The following is a 20,240-nucleotide window of genomic DNA, read 5'->3' as shown; positions in this document are numbered from 1 at the left end:
CGTGGACCTCTGTTGTTTCGAGGCAAAACTTTAAAAGATGGAAGATACATTCTATTATCACGATGAACATTTCGATACCAATACCTGTTTCACTGCATTTCTGGGATACATTTATTACTGCGAGAAATGTGACTATGGCTATAACAACCGAAAGCAACACAAGCATTGTGGATCGAAATGTGAGGGATGTTTGACCTCTAAAACCTGTCTTGACGGACGACAAGAACGAGTGCATTGCCCAACTTCTCGCCGCCCTTTTGTCAGCCCTACCTGTTACCAACAACATCTGAAGACACAAAGTACCCAGTGGAAAAGTGCCTGCCAACTCCTGAGATTGCGTACTACTTGTGGACAAGGCATGCGTACAAATTATGCCAAGGATCACGTATGTACAGAAAGAAACGATGTCACATTTGTCACCAAATCGTGGACTTGGAATACGAATGCTACATTCAAAAATACCATTCCGAACATCAAGAGGAAGATGACCAGAAGAAAGGCAATTTCATCCTTTCGATTTCGAATACATGCTTGAGACCGTATTCACGATCATATTTTCTGCGTGGCTCATCGAGCGTGCGAGAAGTGCATCCAAGAGTCTACCTTTAGTCATTGTCCTCACTTCAGCAAGATTCCTGAAGGACGTGAAAAGATCTTTCTGGGACCGAACACACTCCCCAATTCGCCCAATAGATCTTAGACCCCATCGACAAGATGTAGAGTCAAGAGGACATCGAACATTACGGAGATTGTCATCACCATGCCACGGTGGTGGCTCACAATTTTTTGGGATACGATGGAAAATTTGTTTTGTGATACCAAAATACCCAACGTTGGACGTATGTTCGCTGAATCATTATGTGTGCAAATATTGCCACTTTTCCGCAATTTCTGACGTAACACATCAATCCGGATAACATAAGACATTATGAAGGATTTATCTAGTGCAAAGTCTTGCCTCCCACGGACTTGTACCATCCCGTTTTACCTTTCCATTGCCAAGGAAAACTGATGTTTCCCTTTTGCCGTACCTGTGCCGAAACGTGTAACCAACACCGACCTTGTCAGCACACCCAGTAAGAACGCGCCCTGAATGGAACGTGGGTCAGCGTGAAATTGTTTAAGGCTCTGGACCTGGGATACCAACTGTTAGAAGTGTACGAAATTTACCACTTTCCCAAGACAGAACAATACCACAAGGGTGACGAATTTTCGCAGACTACGTGGATGCTTTTTTGAAACTGAAACAAGAAGACCGCGGATATCCCTCCAGGTGCAACACTCCTGAAGACCAAAAGAAATTCGAAGAGAAACACTGGGAGCAGGAAGGCATCCCTTTAAGCCACGTGGAGTAAAACAAGGAAGGCAATCGTTTGCCAAAGTGCTGTTAAGTCGCTTGTAAAGCAAAGTGGCATAACGAACGTGTTTACCCAAGACGGATTATTTGACAGAACTTTCCCGTTACTTTCAGATGCTTCACGAGAAAACCAAATACGTGAAACATGTGGACGTCCTTCGTGAGGACTAGATCTTAGCCTGTTACGAAGAAGAACTGGACTTTGTAAAAGCTGACGAATTAGGAAATGTCATCATTGCGGCCTACATGAGAGCCCAAGTTCGCTTACAATTGTACGAGGTGTTACACCAATTAGGAGATCGTGTGCTGTATTTTGACACGAACAGTTGCATCTACATCGATCCCCTGGGTCAAAGTCACCCTGTCATCAAACGAGTCCGTTTAGCATCCTGAACGGATGAGCACCCCAACGACAAGATTCTAAGTTTTGCTTGCGGCGGTCCCAAAACCTACGGCTTCGAATAAAGGAACCCCGAAGGAGAAGTGCACACGGAGTGTAAAGTGAAAGGATTGACTCTCAATCATCGAACCAGTCAAGTGATGAACTTTGGGGTGTTGAAAGAAGACTTCCAATGTGGAGAGGATCAAGATTTTAAAGTGACCACTTACCAACCTCACAAGATTGTACGTTTAGCCAAACACCAAATCGGCAGTCAACCTTTGTAAAAGGTGTATCATTTCGTGCACCACAAGCGAGTGCGGTTCCCAATCACTTCACTTTACCTTACGAACATGTCGGTATAAAAAACACGGTTCAAGAGGATAGTCACCAACAAGAAGGATGATTTCAACACAGCAAGAATCGAGTGAGAGACCCTCTTAGAACTCCAAGTACAAACCATGCCATTTTCCTGTCTTGTTGCCTGACTATCGTGATTGCGCCAGGCGATTGGAAACGTTTAAAAACAATAGCCCGCGGATATGGCAAGATTAGCTACTGCGAATATTTTGGGCTAAAACAGGATTTGTCTACTTGCAACCTGAAACTGGATTGGGATACAAAGTACAATGTTTCAGTTGTGGTCTGAAGATGCGAATGGATCGATGTATCTATAAAGATTCAGCTATTCTAGAACATAGTCAATGGTCACGGCACTGTCCTTATCTTTCTATGGCTTTTCCACCCATCACACTACGGTACAGGTATGATGGTATCTTATAGAAGTTAGTACATTAGTCCAGGAAAAATAAAAGGAAGACTTCCAAAACTAGGAATAGAAAGGGAACGATGCATAAGCTTGAGATTTCATTAAGATTAGTATATAAGGGACAACGTCCAAGACCTATATTTCATTATAACTAGCAACACCAAACGAGAAAGATGAATCCTTTTAAACAGCAAGTATCAAGCGAGATGAAACTTGATTGCGATGCTGTGCCTTGCGATTGCAGGGATGCCGTATGCTGTGACCTCTGCGATTCAGTGCCACATCATGGGAACTTTGCTATGACTACTACTACTACTACACCTACCATGGAAAGTGATGATGTGCGTGTCAATCCTGACGGATGCAAAAGCGATTCCACTCGTTATCGTGGATTATTTACTGGTTTTCATGGTGGTTGTCAACTTTCACGTGAAACCACACAGCCACCACCCTACGGATGTCATCCAACCCCAAGTAAGCTCCTGTCACTGTACCGTCATCAAAATGAACATGTGAAAGACGAATATTCGTTCCATGTGCGTTTGTTTGAATACTGCGACTTTAAAAGTTGATTCCAAACGTTCCGAGGAAAATGGTCTAGATATCGGGGACGACCTACCCCCGAAAAATTAGCCAGAGCAGGATTTATCTACTTGGGCAAAGGGGATAAAATCAAGTATTTCAGTTGCGGTGTGTCACTTTACGAATGGGAGCAGAAAGATTCGGCTTCCATCTAAGATGATCGATGGTCTCCGGATTGGCAAAACCAAACGTACTTTCGACCAAGGTTACTTACCCAACTGGAACACTGAATATTTTCGTGTCACTGGACGAGTGCGTGTCCGTCATCCTGTTGTATAAAAATTGGAAGACATGAACGGGGAACGTTCCACGTGATAGATAGTAATGTGGCTCTTGTAAGTTTTGACGACGGGGATGATTTCCTTCTCGTCCGATTTTGATATATATAAAGCGAAAGCGTTCGCCAGTCTGACTAACCAACATTGACATATCAACTTTGAGAAGGTGAGTGAGAAGAATTGCAAGATTGTTGGAACTCCAAATGCACCTGGAATATGCCAGGCGTATTTTAGATGAACTGGCTATGGAGGCCATAGCCGAAGCAGCTATGGTTGAAGAAGAGGAGGAGGAGGACAGGATAAAGAAAGAAGAGGAAGAAAGGAAGAGTGTGATCCTGCCTCACCTCATGTTGAGAACTCTGTGTGAAGTCAAGCCTGATGTGAGAAAACCTCCACAGCCAGTATCAACCAGTACCAGCACCACAGCCACTACCAGCACCACGACCTCATCATCCATGGGTGTGGCATACAAGAAGGAAGGAAGTCTCCACCAAACCCAGAAACGGAAGATTGGGGAGCTGAAGCCAATCAAGTAGTCTCTGCACTAACACGAGCAAGACTATACTGCGAGCAAGACTGGAGCCGGCGATGTGTATGTGGCCCCAACCCAGATCAGAGAGGTGCCACCATTAAGAAAATTGCATTTGGAGTTCGACAAAATTAAAGCTTCTCAGGGCTACCCAGATATCTAGAAAAACGATTATTCAAGTAGCCAATTGCTGTGAATGTGGAGTAGTGTGATTATAAACACTCACTCCTTTCCTGATATGTGTGTGTGTGCTTGTGAATTTATGTGCGTTCGCGTATGTTTGTTTGTATACGTGTATGTGTAATTGCATGCGTGCGCGTACGTTGCGTGGATAGTATAGTTTTTTCTTCTCCGTCCCGTGTGTGAACAGTAGAATTGTTGATTTGTTAATTCCTCTTCAGGTGTGTGGATAGTATATTTCGGGTGTTTTTTTTTCTTTTTCCTTTTCCCGTGTGTGGATAATATATGTGTCTTTTTCTTTCTTCCCGTGTGTGGATAGTATATTTGTGGGCTTTTTTTTCCTTTTCCCGTGTGTGGATAGTAGATTTGGTTCTTTTTTTCCTCTTCTCGTGTGATGATAGTAGATTTTTTTATCTTATCCTTCCCATGTGTGGATAGTAGATTTGGGGCTTGTTTTTTCCTCTTCCCGTGTGTGGATAGTAGAGTGTGTTTGAATGCGTTTTCGTACGTTTATGTGGGTGGTAGATATTGTGGGTCATTCCCTTTCCCTTCTGTGTGGATAGTAGGTAATACGTGAAGTGAGTGTAAGGAATGTTTTCCTTCACGTCAGTGCTTGAAGTATATACACTTCAGCGTTCATCATTTGTGCCTTTCAACCTTGAATAACAAATGAAAATGGCCAGCAAACATATGTTGTTGTTGTTGTTGTTGTGGGGTTTAACGCCATTTTTCAGCACACGATAGGCCATACATGGCGGCCAGTATTAATGGTGGAGGAAGAACCCGGGAAAACCTAGGAAAGAACCACCGACCCACGAGAAGCTATTGGCAAGTTTTCTCACATACCCACATTGGCTGAATCTGAGACTCGAACCTGCGCAGACAGAGGTGAGATGGCAGTGATCCGTAACGGAGAGCGTTTTAGACCACTCCGCCACTGCAAACATATGTACAAGATGTTAAAGTTGCAGGAAGTCGTGGATACCATGGGCACAGTAGAAGTATTGCTAGTCAGAATAGAGAATGGTGCCTATGATCTACATATTTTGAAAATATATATTAATAATTTGAAAAAGGCGAAGATCAGCTCAGAGAGATAATTAAAGAAGAAAACTAAGATAAAGAAGATATAGAAGGCAAAGAGAGGATGAAATCATGTAATGAGAAGATAGAAACAGAAGACCAAAATGAAAAGAGGAAGTAATATACGATAGAGAAGAAGGAAAAAAAGGAGGACGAGGACGAGGAAAAGGATAAGAAAAAGAAGAATAAGAATATCGTGGGGAAGATACGGTGTTGTTGGAAGAAACCAACACATTAGACGAAAGAAGAAACCCAAAGGCTCTTTTCAGGGTTACTCAATTGCCTCGGAAAGATATATTTATTCTCTCTGCCATATATATGTAAATCTTTCTTTGTCTGTGTCTATGTCTATCCAGTTCTATGTCCCGTCCCGCCAAGCGTTCTAGATCCCTCTTTTCCCACTCTTTGTTCCGATTCAGGTCAGCCCCTTGCCACATTGTTTCCAATCGCCAGTACCATGACGTCAATAACAATTGTCGCTAAACAGTCCCATATCCTTGTCCCTATAATATCCCAATATGTTTTTAGGCTATACAGTCCCAATATTCCCATGTTAAATTGCCCTTTAAAGCTAAACGTTCCCACGACCTTTTTGTCTGGGATTTCCATTCAGGCAAAAGTATTCCACTTCACTACTTATGTGACGTTTGCAAATGGACTAGACATATATATGCCACAAACATTTCCACCAGTACTTTTCTTAGTATACTTCAATAATGAAGAAGCCATAATTCCAACCTTACTTATAACTCTAGGCCAATCAAAACTACCGTAATGCTCTTTACAAAAAGTGAGTAACACTACATGAAGGTGGAATTTGCTAATATGCTGGTTTAGTTAGAAAGATTGACACGCATGCGAAATACACGAGTTGTGATTGGTCATCTGTGTGGAATTTAATTATCTGCTTTGCATTGAGATGATACTTAATCAGGTGAAAAGCTGCAATCTGACATTCGCTGTGTTAAGGAGTTACTGAAATCAACAATCATTTCACTGTTATGGACAACATTTTTCAATGCTTTTTATGTTTAACAAAACTGCTAAATCAAATCTTCCTTATATCAGTGCAGATTTGACTTCAAGAATAGTAATTTCAAATTAGCCTTTTAAATCTGCGTATACATACATACATACATACACACACACACACACACACATATATATATATATATATATATATATATATATATATATATATATATATATATATATATATATATATATATATATATATATATATATATATATATATATATATATATATATATATATATATATATATATATATATATATAACCAAGTAAGTTGCTATGCACTGGCTAGGTTCACTTCCACATTTCAGCGTGTAATGTAAACATTTAATCCTCGTTTTGTTCATAACTTCACCCTTTTTTAGCATTGAAATTTGATATGGATCATTTTCCATATTCTGTTGGAAACTGTGGCTAATATCTGCTATTTGCTATGTGGGCAAGATAATAAAAATACTTACTATTTTTGGATAAATAAGTTGACAATGACTTGTTAATATGTGCTTTTATTACGTCAGACAATCGGTCACGAATCCAGTTGCCCTTGAAAATCAAATATGGTGCAAGAATGTTTTCAATTAATCCAGCATGATTTGCTATCTACAAACGTTTACCAGCACATGGGGTTCGAATTCAGAAGTTATCAATATGAAACCGTTATATGTACATGGCTATCATCATGAATAAATTAAGTGATTTTCTGTTCTGTGTTCCAGCAAATGTTTTCACATGACACAAAGTGTCTAACCACTGTAATGTCAATGTACCTGATTCTTCACAGGTGTTACGTATCCTTTCTCTCTCCAGTCGACTGTATTAGACAGCATCACGTTATGTGGGGGTTGGAAGGTACTGCAGGTACTGCCTGTTAGATTGACTCTCATCATTATACATCCACTATGCAGTGTATTAAACTCTTCTGATGTCTACAAAAGAGAAACTTAAAATCGTTGGTTGGGTAAAGTGCATAGCTCTGAGTTGTGAGATTGAATGCATCTAACCCTTGAATGTTTGGTCCTAAAAGCAAACAAGGTTTTCTGTTAAAGAACTTTGTGCATTTCCCACAAGACACTATTTCTGTTAACTGTTCAAAGTCCAATTCGAATCTGATCAGCAATGTTAGTTTTCATTATTTGAAGATGAAACACACTTGAGAAGATACCAACAGTTCTCCTACATCTTTTCAGTCTGATTATACACGAAAAAGAGTATTGTTGAAAAGCAATTATGAAGACATATTTAGTTAGTTTAGTGACATTTTCTGTGTGAGAAGATTAGTAAATTTGACTCAGCAGAGTCAAATTGATATAACTTTTTCACCAGGCTTATTTACCATCACGGTCCACTATTTAGACTTCAATGTCTTGAAGATACCGATATGATTTATGTTTTCAGCCTTAAATAAACATTCGATCATGTAATTTCAAGTTGCATCACTCGAATGACACATTTTCTTAACACTTATTTATTTAATTAAGATAGTCCAGGATAATCATCCACTTTCGTAGCCATTTTTTGTTATACCGGTTTTGATCTAACTGCTGTTGAGCCACCTTCTATGCAAGTTCTACCTTTACGAAAATATAGTTATGTGATCAGCCTTCGTGAAAATAATCTCTAAGTAGTATCTACTGTCTGTTAGCCGTTTTCACTATCAGCTGAGCTGTTGTGAGGCATATCAATTTTCAAGTTCGTAAAATGCTTTACGGATCTTTTAGTAAAATTGGTACACAATTGTACAAAAAATTTAAAATTGTTCAGCAGCCTGCTGCGCCATATCGTCTAGCTAAACACTTTACCTGCAATGTGTACGGATTCGGATTCAGATATAGAATAGTTCGATACATAATGGAAGGTATCCTATCCTTGAACGAAACATCTTCCGTATTGTTTATCTTTAGCCCAGACTCGATTAGGTGGGGGTGGAGGTGGGATTATGTACACGACACTATTACAACCTATTATGTTGTTACGGGTGTTATAGTAATAGCATTAGTAGTAATTATTGATGTTGTAAATATTGCTGTGAATGTTACTTTCTGCAACATAAAAGATTCAAAATTGCATGTCAGAAATGCACGTTTATTTGAACAAGAAACAAAAGGATAAATGGATTTTAATGGAACAGATTAACATATTAGTGTATAACTTTAATTATAATGTCTCTGTCTTGACTCCTTAAGGATTCGTCCTTTGCAGTTAACCAAATTAGAAATCATACAGTTTTGATTCTCTTCTTATATCCATTAATAACTTTCTGTTCCATTTTCTCCAAACCCGAAATTCCTTATCAACAAAGAACCGATCAAACGATTGTTGAGAACCCGGCTATCAGAGACGTTACTTGTTTCTTTAAGCACTCTGATTATAAGATGGCGCTTAAAAGATATGAAGAAACGAAAGTGAGCTATGATACAGATTCATAGACTGTAAAGAGAACAGAACGTTTCCACATTTTAAACTTTTAACCACACATTGAGTTTCACTAAGGTATGTTCGTAAATAAAGCCTGCAAATCACGCGCAAGGCAACTTAAGACAGAATGAAGGATGGAGGGTCCAGCGGCAAGTTTACTTGGCCATTTTCCAGGAGAGTTTCTTTAACAGCTTTCTAATTTATGCTTAATTATTAGAAATGACTTTACCAGATCTGAAAATTGGTTTATTCCCAGCCAGTAACTTGTCTCTCCTTGCTTGTATTTCTGGTTGTGGATTTCAATTTTCTTCATGTTCTCAGCAAAAACAGACTGTCGATATATTTCAACTTCTGTGCTCTCGTACTGCTTGTCTGGAATGACAGAATTACCAAAGATAGACAATACAGATTTGTTATCCCAAAGAGGGTTTTTTTTGTAAATAGAAGCTGTAAATAGACCCTGCCCGAGTAGAATTTCTAAATTTATCAATATCACCCCATCCCATATAAACGTTTTTACAGTATTTATGGGGCTTTTTGAAATATAAAAGTGATTTTATTCACCATTAAATATTTCCAACAGGCTCTTGATTCTTTACAATGTATGTGCATATTTCTCCATGTCCCTACAAATATCAGAAATTCGGAATTATGGTGTAATGATGATCAATTATCCTCTCTCAAGGAACCATCAGAATAATGAAATAGCAGTATTAACGAGACTATTTCTAAAGACCATTCTTTCATTTTAGGAGTCGCAGTGGCTCAACTGATAAAGACTGTAAGTCCATTTGATTCGATACCAACCACGCCAGCTTCGGTCGGATGCATGAGCGTGTCCTTCAGTAGAGACACTTAGCTACCATTTTTCAGCATGATATAGTCGATAATGTATAAAGCGTCAGACTGTAAATCCATTTTTATATTGAACGAATTAAACAACATCGGAAAGCATGATGCCAATAGGATTTTTCGTTTAGAAGGAGTAGTATTGAGAAGATTTACAAGACGAGCCGCGATTGGTCATCACAAGAGTGTTGAATTAAAATCTACGCGTCACTAAAATTTCAAGTCGGTCACCTTGTGGTTTCTGACATTTAACAGGCACTTGGCGTACGCCGTTGTATCCAGTGTGCAGACTTCCATTTTAATGAGTCAATTATAATCAAAGTTTATATCTTATTTTTATGTCAACTGTTCAAGTTCTTTTACATCTGGAAGGTCGTAACATTGGGTGTCATAACTGTTTTCTACGCTCGCGTTAATACACGGCAGTTTCCAATCTAAGTCTGCTTGGCATGTCTGATGGCATTTTTTGTGTCAACATGATTAAAGGTGTATGCTTGGAGCCACTGAAATATGATAGCAAAGGTTACAAAAATAAAACCATGTACTGTGTAATTTGTAAAGTTTAACAGCTGATAAATGGTCAATGTATACATATAAGACATACCTAGCACGTGTAATATTTCTACTCTTTGAATACTATATTTACAAAATGAATAATATATTTTTAAATATGAGATTAAAAACATCATCTTACATATTTTTCATTAAGACCTGTTGTAGCGTATAACAAATCTCTCTCTCTCTCTCATTTATAATGGGTTATCCATATGCATTCACGAAGGCGGACTGGTAGTTACTCATACAAACTGAGTTTAATGTTATTTAAAAACAAGCACAAAATGGTTTCTAACGATTAATTGTATCGCAAATTCAAGTAGCTAATTTTGCATTTTTGACAAGACAAAAGACGATGTACGTTATTTTTGTATTATAATACTGATTAAGCATATGTAAGTGCGATTCATCGATTATTAGCAGTAATCTGTCATAATATCTGATGCAAAACGCTCATGGGAGTCAATATCAGTGAGATATATGACAAATGATTACAGGAAACCTGCAATTCTAGGCCAAAGATGAAAGACAAGTTCGTGTTTTCCATACTTTGACTATTTCTATTATATGCATCAGTACTGGGGACGTACATTGAATACATAATTTAGCACTGACTACTATTAGATAAGGTGACAAATTCTAATGTTTCAGTCTCTTCGTCTTTAGACTTTTAGTCGGCAACTCAAGTTTTGGTTCTCTAAAGAGAATCAGTGACAACATTAGATACTGTATGGCGATGAGAGCACATATGCACATGGTAGTTAGCTGATGAGAATTTTATACTCCAATAGCCTTCTGGTGTGGTAATGAAATTCTACTGAAATTGCTTTAAAAAACAATAAAACTGAGAATAATCAATTAATCAGTTTTAGTTTGCTCAGTTACAAAATAATCACTTTCCTCACGTGATGGCATTCTGTTGAGTGATTTCAGCATGGCGCATCCGCCATTGATTATCTTCATGTTGAAAAAGAACCCTGCTATTGTTCTTTGCTTTAATAGTTCAAAGAAAATTTCATAGACATTATAAAAGAAAACGTAAGCTGAAAATAAATGATGTATAAATAAAATAAGTGTCTTTAAATGAATAAGTATATATCCAGAAAAAACAATCCGGCGCCGTTAACTGTAAGTGGATAGATTATATAGTAAATTCACTTCAGACAATGGTCAATGAAAGGAAACATCCTCTCAGTGAGACAGAAAGTAGGCCACTTGGTGTAGATTAAGTGGTTTCTTCCCATTTTGATAATGAGATACTGTTTGACAATGATACATATAAGTCACCCAAATATGACTAACTTACATAAAATTGTTTACTTCACTGATATGTCATCGATGCATGATGAGGAGTCAAATATATTCTCCACCTCAGAATAAGTACAAGTGTCCCTGCAAAACATATTGAAATAATGTTGTACAATGCCAAGGGCCCGGGTGGCCGATGGCCGAGTGGTGTAAGGCCTCATCTTTACATAGTGCTGCCATCTCGCCTCTGTCCACGTGGGTTCAAGTATGGGGAACGGCCAATGCGGCTTCGAGAAAATCTTGCCAGAGATTTTTTGTGTGTCGGTGGTTCTTACAGGGGTTTTTACGAGTACATCCTCCATCAGTTCTACTGGTCGTTATGTATAGCCTATCTTGCGCTGACAAATGGCATTCAACTAAAAAAACAATAACAACTGTGCTGTGCCACTTATTCTACATGATATTCCATTTTATTCTTGATCAGACACTTTCATCATATCACACGACGATTTTTTTCCTTCTATAACATTCTCGTCGTTTTCAGCTGCATTTGTGGCATTTTATTTCTAGCTAACACACACAGTTGCCACCCTTGATAGCATTCCCTTGGACGTCGTCAGCAAGTTTTGATACCTAGAATCTACACTGACCGACAATTTGTCACTTGAAGAAAAGAAAATCACCCGCATCGGAATGGCGGCAATCACCTTTGGTAGACTCCCAAAACGCGCATTGGGTGCATTGCATTATTGGGTATCAAATGCAAGGAAAAGGTCACGAAGCTGATGTCCTTTCCAAGGCCAAACACCAAAATAACCATGCACTCTTTATACACAGTCGGCTAAGCTGCACAACATGCATGTCCATCATGGTATCTCAAAGGACATGCTCTACAACGAAATTACCAGTGGCAAAAGACGAGCTGAACGCCCAAAAATCCGCTTCAGGTAAAATTAAGGATCTCAACATCGGCATCAAACAGCCGGAGTCACTGGTAAAACGAAACAGCAGAGGTGACTAGCTCCGAATTTATTGGTTGGAGTGCACTATCACGATAAACAGTGGCTAGATAAACAATACCGCAAGCACAAATTCAGGAAGAAGCGCGTCAGCTAGGCTCTACGTATCACGGAACACAGTTGTGTCACTTATGAAAGGCCCCTTGTTCCATTATAGGGCATTTTAGTCACCAGACGAAATGCAGCAAAAACTAAAGTGTCATTACCAACTGATACTGAATATCCGATTTCTTACGCAGAAGAACGGATGCCAGTTACTATATCTGTTCTCCGTATATCACTGGTTACCCATAATTTGCGTTATCGTCTATTGCATAAATGATCATATGTTGTACCTTGCTCATATTGACTTGTAATTCATCACGGGTTACAAGTGGTATAAAGGCTGTGACTGTTTGATCATTATACTAAGCTAGAGCATTAGTGACTTACATCAGTACATTTTATTTCAATCCATTTAGTTCAAAGAGGTGGTTGACATATTCTAAGGCTGCAGAGTGAGCGTTTTCTGTAATTGGCATGTATCCACAGTGTTATCAGACAAATTATTTCCGAAACTTGCAGCTACTGTATTTACTGACAGATGGAGAAAAAAAAGACTGTTGTCTCTTCAACTTCATTTGTTTTTAATTTTGATAAAGAAACATGGAAATGTTTGTATCATTCAGAAAAATAAACTACACCCGAATAGACCCTACATACATATCGTGATGACAGACACATATTTGTTCAAATCGAAACATGTAACACATAAATCTAACAGTTCTACTTCTTGCGTCTTCTAGCAATATTTATAAACAATGGTTTAAAGGGAACGTTGTTATTCATTTCTCAAGGATCGATAAATTGTGTTCAGCATTAAGTTTAATAGTTAGATTGAGCTTCCACATAGTCTACAGGAGTCACTACCTGCAAAATCAATTATCCGGGTACCATGCATTTGTGGAGTATTCTAACCACTCATGCTAATATGTCATATATTTTCATATCATGTATATATCAATGCAATAGTCTATACTTTCAATTAAATGTTAAAATATGTATTCACTGTGTCTGCACTTGAAATAAAATCTAATACGGATCAAACTACACTAGTATCTGCATTAACGAAACCCTAAATTTCGAGTGCAGCCCCAACTTGTACAACTTGAATGATACAAATGTAACATGTTATTCTAATTGACTGGTCTTGATATATCCGGTATTTTGTGATATGGTGGCACACTGTGGATCCTGCCCATTATATTACAGCTGGTTTTCTTGTACTTTCTATGTGCCATGTCTGGCGAATTTCAGCTTAGCAGGGTATAGCAAACGTTTAATAGATGCCTGTTACGAATAGACACGGGTATCACAATATGCCGTGCTAAAGTATACCGATTAGGTTCCAAATACATTTTGATATAAATTTAACTCACTGTATTTTGCCTTGAAGATTTTCCAAGATTCTCCAATTTTCGTTGCATGGATTGCACTGGCTGGCTCGATTTTAAACCACTTCACATAACTCTGATCTTCTGGAGCTGCTGCTACCAATGCCGTTGCCACAACAAATGTCATGAAATGTGCATACATATTGATGGTGTTCTGTTTCAAGTACCTAAAAAACACAAAAATACAATATTTTAAATTTCGTGTATATGTGAATGATACACGAGCTGTACCTCCTTCCACACATTCCTTACCGTCTGAAATTTTGGTCATTCTCCCCGGTGACCATATAGGTCTAAAAAGCTCACTTTTCCAGATTACACACACACACACACACACACACACACACACACACACACACACACACACATCTCACGGCTGTTAGCGTGAGTCCCAGTCTCTGCTCGACCAATATCGGTATGTGGGAAATCTTGCCAAGTGCTTCTCATGGGTTGGTACTTCTTCCCGGAATCTTCCCATGTTTTCCACCACAAAGATATATATCCCTTAAAGCAATTCTGCATTAAATCGGAGTGCAGACAAAAGGTACAAAGCAGTATCGGCGAGCTCTCTAGAAATTAATGACCTCATTGGGTATTGCGAGTATTAGTGATAATGACTGTATTCTTTATTTCCCAAAGTTACATCATGAGCTAAGATGAAGAAAACATTTGCTTTTCAATATAAATAAACCACGAAACTGGGCAAGTTATATTTGTTCCAAGATGGCAAAGACATAATTTGGTTTTAGGTTCATATGTGGAAATGGTGAAGATTGCAGATACAGCTCATTAATTTACGTTTGTATGCTCTTATCTGCCATTCTGAATAAAAGATAGCTATACAAGTTACAATAGTATAAGTCAAGGAATAAAACTTTCATGTATATGCTTTCAAGACAGGTAGAATTGAAAGAATAAAAATAATATTCCTTTCCTCACTTGGATAAACATCGAAGACACATTCATAGGGCAGCATCTACTTAGATTAAGATTTATTTAGCAAACAATTTTTATTCCTGCATAGAGTGTACAATGTAAATATAAGAGCAACTCATGGGTAGAATTTACAAATTTTCCACTTTACACGGGCTGGAAATGAACATGAATGAAAACGTAACTACAGCATTAACAACGACTACTACTACGATAACAGTGGTCTAAGAATTCTGCAGCATTTATGTCACCCAGCCCTCTCCCCTTGGTTACTAAGCTGAGCTAAATCAAAATGTATCAGTGAGGAGAATTTACCATCTGATCTACCAATTTCCACATACATATACGAAATCTTGCATTCCCCTATTTCCATCTATATATACGAAGTCTTCCATTCACCGATTTCCACCTACATGTACGAAATCTTCCATTTACCAATTTCCACCGAAGTATATGAAATTTTCCATCCACTGATTTCTTCCTAAATATATGAAATCTCCATTCACCAGTTTCCACCCATGTATATGAAATGTTCCATTCACTGATGAAATATTAATCTCCTTTTCTATGATATTTCGTTGGAATACTCCAGTATCTGAATCGGAATCATCAATCGCTTATATTCATAGCCAGTGCAATATAACTATATATAATTTTATTTTGTTGTTGGTGGTGGTGAGTCCAGGTTTCAAATAATCGTTAAAAATGTGCTTATTATAAAAAGTGTTATGTGTCAAACTGTCAAGACAAGACCAACATCAATGGTCACTCACTTGTAGTCAGCCCAATGCAGGTACAAAAATACCCACTACGTTAGTCGGTAATTATCTATAATGACATTAATTACAGACCGAATAAGAGGCAAGAAAAGATGTAGTTTGTGTGATAAGGCTTTGAATTGATGAGAGATTATTGAAGGATTTCGGCACAAGTGTATAAAGCGTCGCGGGCTGAACTTGTGCATATCGGAACCACAGGGGTTCATGTCATATATAGTGCAGAACATTTGATACTGATTTTAATCTGCTCGTTACTTAATACCTATACAGATAAGGGACAATTTATTTCCATATGAAATATATAGATGGTACATATTTTATTAGGTAGATTATAAGGAAAACAATCACAAATGAAGTGGGATTGATGTAATGTCAACAGTGACGAAAGCGGACGTGCCATGTCAAAAACTGTCGATATCCTGAGTCAGTATTTCAGTTATCTACTCAAAACACGTACGTTTACTTTCACTTATTTATTTTAAGGCAAAATCCTTCGATTTGAAGGGATTTATTTCTCAATTTTGTGTCTGTGATTAACGGCTGTACTGCTACATTGACAAAGAAGCTGCGAAATTTTATAATAGCTTTAGGACATCAAACGTGTACAAAATTAGATTGTATATATAATGCATCGAGTGAGCATTGTTCAGTTAAAAACTGTTTTTTATAAGTTAAGGATGAGACTTATTTCCGTTAAAACATTTTTTAAGCGGCCTGATACTTTGTACATTGCTGGAGTGGGGTGATGCAGAAACATAACAGAACGGTCCAGCAGACTTCATAGCATAACACCATTAAAACAATTTTGTAATGATTGTGAGTTTAAATGTAATGATTTTGATTTGTATTTGCATTTATTTCTGAATTCAAGCATGAAGTTTTGGTGTATTTGCAAACTATTTCGGAAATAGATCTGCGCCCGAAGTTCGATCGCCACTCAATGTCGGTTCGCCATGGACACAACGTCTGATTACTCCATCTTTTCATACACGATTCGTGTTATCAGTTAAACCTGCTTCAATTTTATTACTTTATTTAATCAAGAGATTTTCTTTAAAATGTGCATCGTTTGTTAATGAGTGTATCAGCCATACGATACTGGATGTGTGAGACACATTGAATAGCAACAGGTCATTTAGATTCAGTCACTCACAATTTTATTAATGGGGAAATCTAACCCAAAAGGGTTAATACTTAAAACCTACTCTTGTTGTTTGGAGTTCATTTTTAATCATTCTTGTTAGCTTCGTCTTATTACATAAACGTATACTTCAGGGTCAACATTCTCGAGACATTTCAAGATCTCTTCATCCTGATGGAGAGAGACAGGGTGAAAAAGAGAGAGAAGGGAACAAAATATTATACAATTATTTATGTCTAAATATGGAAATACAGGTTTGGTCACGTCGCTGTGGTTATAAAGAATCTTGCTAAAAATGTTTTGTGGTACACACATCTATAAAGGAGCTGTACTATGGAGTAGTCCTTTCCGGAACCTTCTCTGTTTACTTATTGCATATATATAATTCTGAATCACTTTTCTTTTGAAATACTTATTATAAATATAAATGATTATTTGTGAGCTTTTTAATCATGTAAATTTAGTCATTTGAGCCATACATTCAACTTTTAAAATGTCTTACAATACCGAATATCGGTGACTATTGTTAATCTACCGACCGAAAAACCATTTTAGCAGATAAAATTGTTTATTTCCAAATTAAATTTAATGCATTCTTAAAGCTTTAGTGCATTTAGCCATCTCTAAGGCCATCGCAAACAATCAGATGTGCATATTGTTTTGGATGGAATTCAATATAGATTTAATACCAATCACAGCCATTAATTTAATCAAAATCCTGATGTTAATTAGTGTGCTATACATGAACAGTTTTACATACGACTCTTTAATAAAGAAATGTTTAGCTTACCGTGTAGGACACATAATATAAAAAAGTAATAAAGTGTTTATATTATATTTCATAAGATTGTGTTATTACAATAAATTGAATAAGATTGTGTGATTAAAAAATCTATCATCCATTTCGAGTACGATTATTTCTGAAAATTACCTTATGTTTTTTAAAAGAATCTTACAGACAAAACAGGCCTTGAGTTATAACCCATCATTTTGGGCAAACAATCTCTGAAGCTCTATTGAATTACCAAGTGCACTTGTAACAGTATGCAGGTTTTTCTAATTATTCGTCCGTGATAAAACGTGTGTGTGTCCAGACATGACAATAGTAAGAGAAACCCGCAGTCCTGCTCTCAGAGTACCACACTATCAGAATTGGTTGCCTACAAGCATTTTCTTAAAAAGATTTAGAGATTGTGTATTTGGATACGACTTATTAGTGAATAAATGAGTAACATTCCAAACTGTTGCATGATATTGATCTGCACTATGCTGCTGAAGGTATATACAATTTTAAAACCATTCGTTTATTTTAAGTGATTTAGACAGTAATTTATGGTTATCTTACTTTGACAGTGTGAAAGAAATATATAGACACTTTAAGACAAGGATTGTTGAAGTTTCATAATGATATGTTTCTGCGAGTTAACATTTAGACACCGAAACAAATTAACAATGTCGGTGATTCAGCGTCTTTCTTTCGATATTTCCGTGAGTACTTTAGATCCTAGTCCGATATTATCTGAATGATGTAGAATCGAATAATCCAATGAATATATGGTTTATTTGCTAATAACATTAGAAGCATCGGTAATAGAGAATGGAAGGGGTGGGGGTTTCCAAACCTGTATGGTTTGTTCCCATTCCACTGTCCATCAACCGATACTAATCAAAGCCTTTATGACCAGAGCCAGTCAAGTAATTTAGTGTAACATTACATTAGTTTTAGTTGCAGTGGCTTGAAAATTTCAGTGAAGACATTGGAATGGACGAAAAGATTAAACGTATAATTTTCTGTCAGTTTCAAAGGCTGTCATGTGGATTAGGTGTTATTTGCTCGATTGTTATAAACGCCCTGGTAATATCCTTCACATATGAAGAATAGCTTTATGTAAATTATGTCGTGCCAATTTACCAAGGTAACGTACACTCCAGTAGTACTAATAGCCTCCATCGTTGTTGAATGCCTGAAAATTGATACCAAGCACAGCCTTTATGAATTCATGTGTGGAGGTATCTGGTTACAATACTTCTGATGAAAAATATTTTGGGTAGCATACCTGTGTAACCTAATTCACGAAATGGAGATAACATAACCTAAATCAGTCTGCTCAGTTTGAGCCGACATTGTCCTTATCACAAGACCGTACCCGGAAGAGAAGTTAGAGCATTGTCACAATAGTGATTTGTATTAAGTATTAAAATTAGAACCTTAATCGCAATATATATTTGATTTGCTTTGTATGGAAACTAGAGCATTTATCACAATAGACATTAGGATTGTTATGTATCTACACGTAGATCAGATGAAACTAATGGCATACCAAACAAAATAACCGGCTTTGATGAGGCAAAAGCAAAACACATACCTGGATCGCTCCTTGTTCAACAACGGCAGAACAATAACTATCACGAGACTGCTCACGTGATGTATAAATTACTGGGGACTGGTAGTCGGTCCATTTATAATGTTCTCTTCATAGGTAGTTAAATTTCATGAAATAGTCACTTAACCAACATCCAGTTTACTTATTCCCCCAAGGAGAACATTAAACCGAAGCACAATAACTTTCACGTGCGGTTCGTCATTAGAATATCCACTGGTTGATTTTGAAATCTCATAGAAGAAACAGACAATAAAATATAATTTATAGTACTTTCTGAGTGTAAAGAAAAAATGTATGTTCACTTAAAGGCCAAAGTAACTTGTTGCTAAAGCTACATATTACTTTCTAAAATATTGACGCGTTATTTATTTTTTTCTATACATTCATTACAACGCAATACGATACTCTCAAAAGAATTAACGTGTCATAAATTTGGGTATTTTTATTAATATAAGTTATTATGCTGCACAATTTATGTTACGTTTGGCCACATGTACATAGTGTTCCTACTCAATCACATTCCGAGTTGTACCTGTACTTGTATTAAACCTGAAGAATTTATGGATCGTCTGTCGACTGTCGTCCTGCTAGGAGGACTGCCATGAAACTTTACACACACATACACACTTGGTGGATGTATCGGATTAAGTACGGAATCCCATACCGGAGACACGAGTTGAGTTTGCTATCTCGGAAAGAAAAGTAGTTTCCGGCAGTAAATTAATAGCAAATTGTGATGTATGAAGGAGGGTACTGAATCCTTATTTCTAAGAAATGTGAAATGTATCAACACAAGCGAGGACGCACACATTTACACAAATATTCTGTATAATCCATGGAAACTAAGAACACAACTATTGACCACCAAATGGAAACTAAACAAAGTGATGTCATGGACAACTGGAACTCCCATTATCTTGCAGAATTAAAATGAAGATAAATATTAAACTGTACATCAACTCTTCAGACTCAGAAGGTGGGTACACTCAGACGTAATTGTGGTTAATTGTCTCGTCTCATGAAGATAAATATTAAACTGTACATCAACTCTTCAGACTCAGAAGGTGGGTACACTCAGACGTAATTGTGGTTAATTGTCTCGTCTCATAGGTTTGTATTTGTTTCCATAGTCAATAGCATCCACATGATTATCCCTACTCTAGTTAATGTATCAACAGTTAATTGTTACTTCATACAGCAATGTGGCAGCTTGGGGATTCTATACAGTTCATAAATATATTAGACGGAATCACAGAACTGAGATTGTAAATGCGCTCACGCATCAAAACATGT

The 20,240-nt window shown here is 37.3% G+C and overlaps 1 protein-coding gene across 1 annotated transcript in view; it reads right to left on the bottom strand.

Annotated features, from left to right (window-relative positions):
• The window catches only part of LOC149797247 (procathepsin L-like), a 41,152-nt gene extending 22,180 nt beyond the window's left edge, over positions 1-18,972 (bottom strand). The window contains exons 1-4 of the mRNA XM_089961946.1: positions 18,930-18,972; positions 13,696-13,877; positions 8,836-8,978; positions 6,959-7,117 (exon numbers count right to left, since the gene is read on the bottom strand). Coding sequence (XP_089818072.1) covers positions 6,959-7,117; positions 8,836-8,978; positions 13,696-13,852 — 459 coding nt within the window. The 5' untranslated portion in view covers positions 13,853-13,877; positions 18,930-18,972. The remainder of the gene's footprint in view (positions 1-6,958; positions 7,118-8,835; positions 8,979-13,695; positions 13,878-18,929) is intronic.
• Positions 18,973-20,240: the final 1,268 nt, after the last annotated feature.

This window comes from Sinohyriopsis cumingii, chromosome 6 (genome assembly GCF_028554795.1).
Source record: "Sinohyriopsis cumingii isolate HCF-2022 chromosome 6, ASM2855479v2, whole genome shotgun sequence".
In the NCBI taxonomy this organism is placed as follows: Eukaryota; Metazoa; Mollusca; class Bivalvia; order Unionida; family Unionidae; genus Sinohyriopsis; species Sinohyriopsis cumingii.
This window is presented reverse-complemented; position numbering and strand designations above follow the sequence as displayed.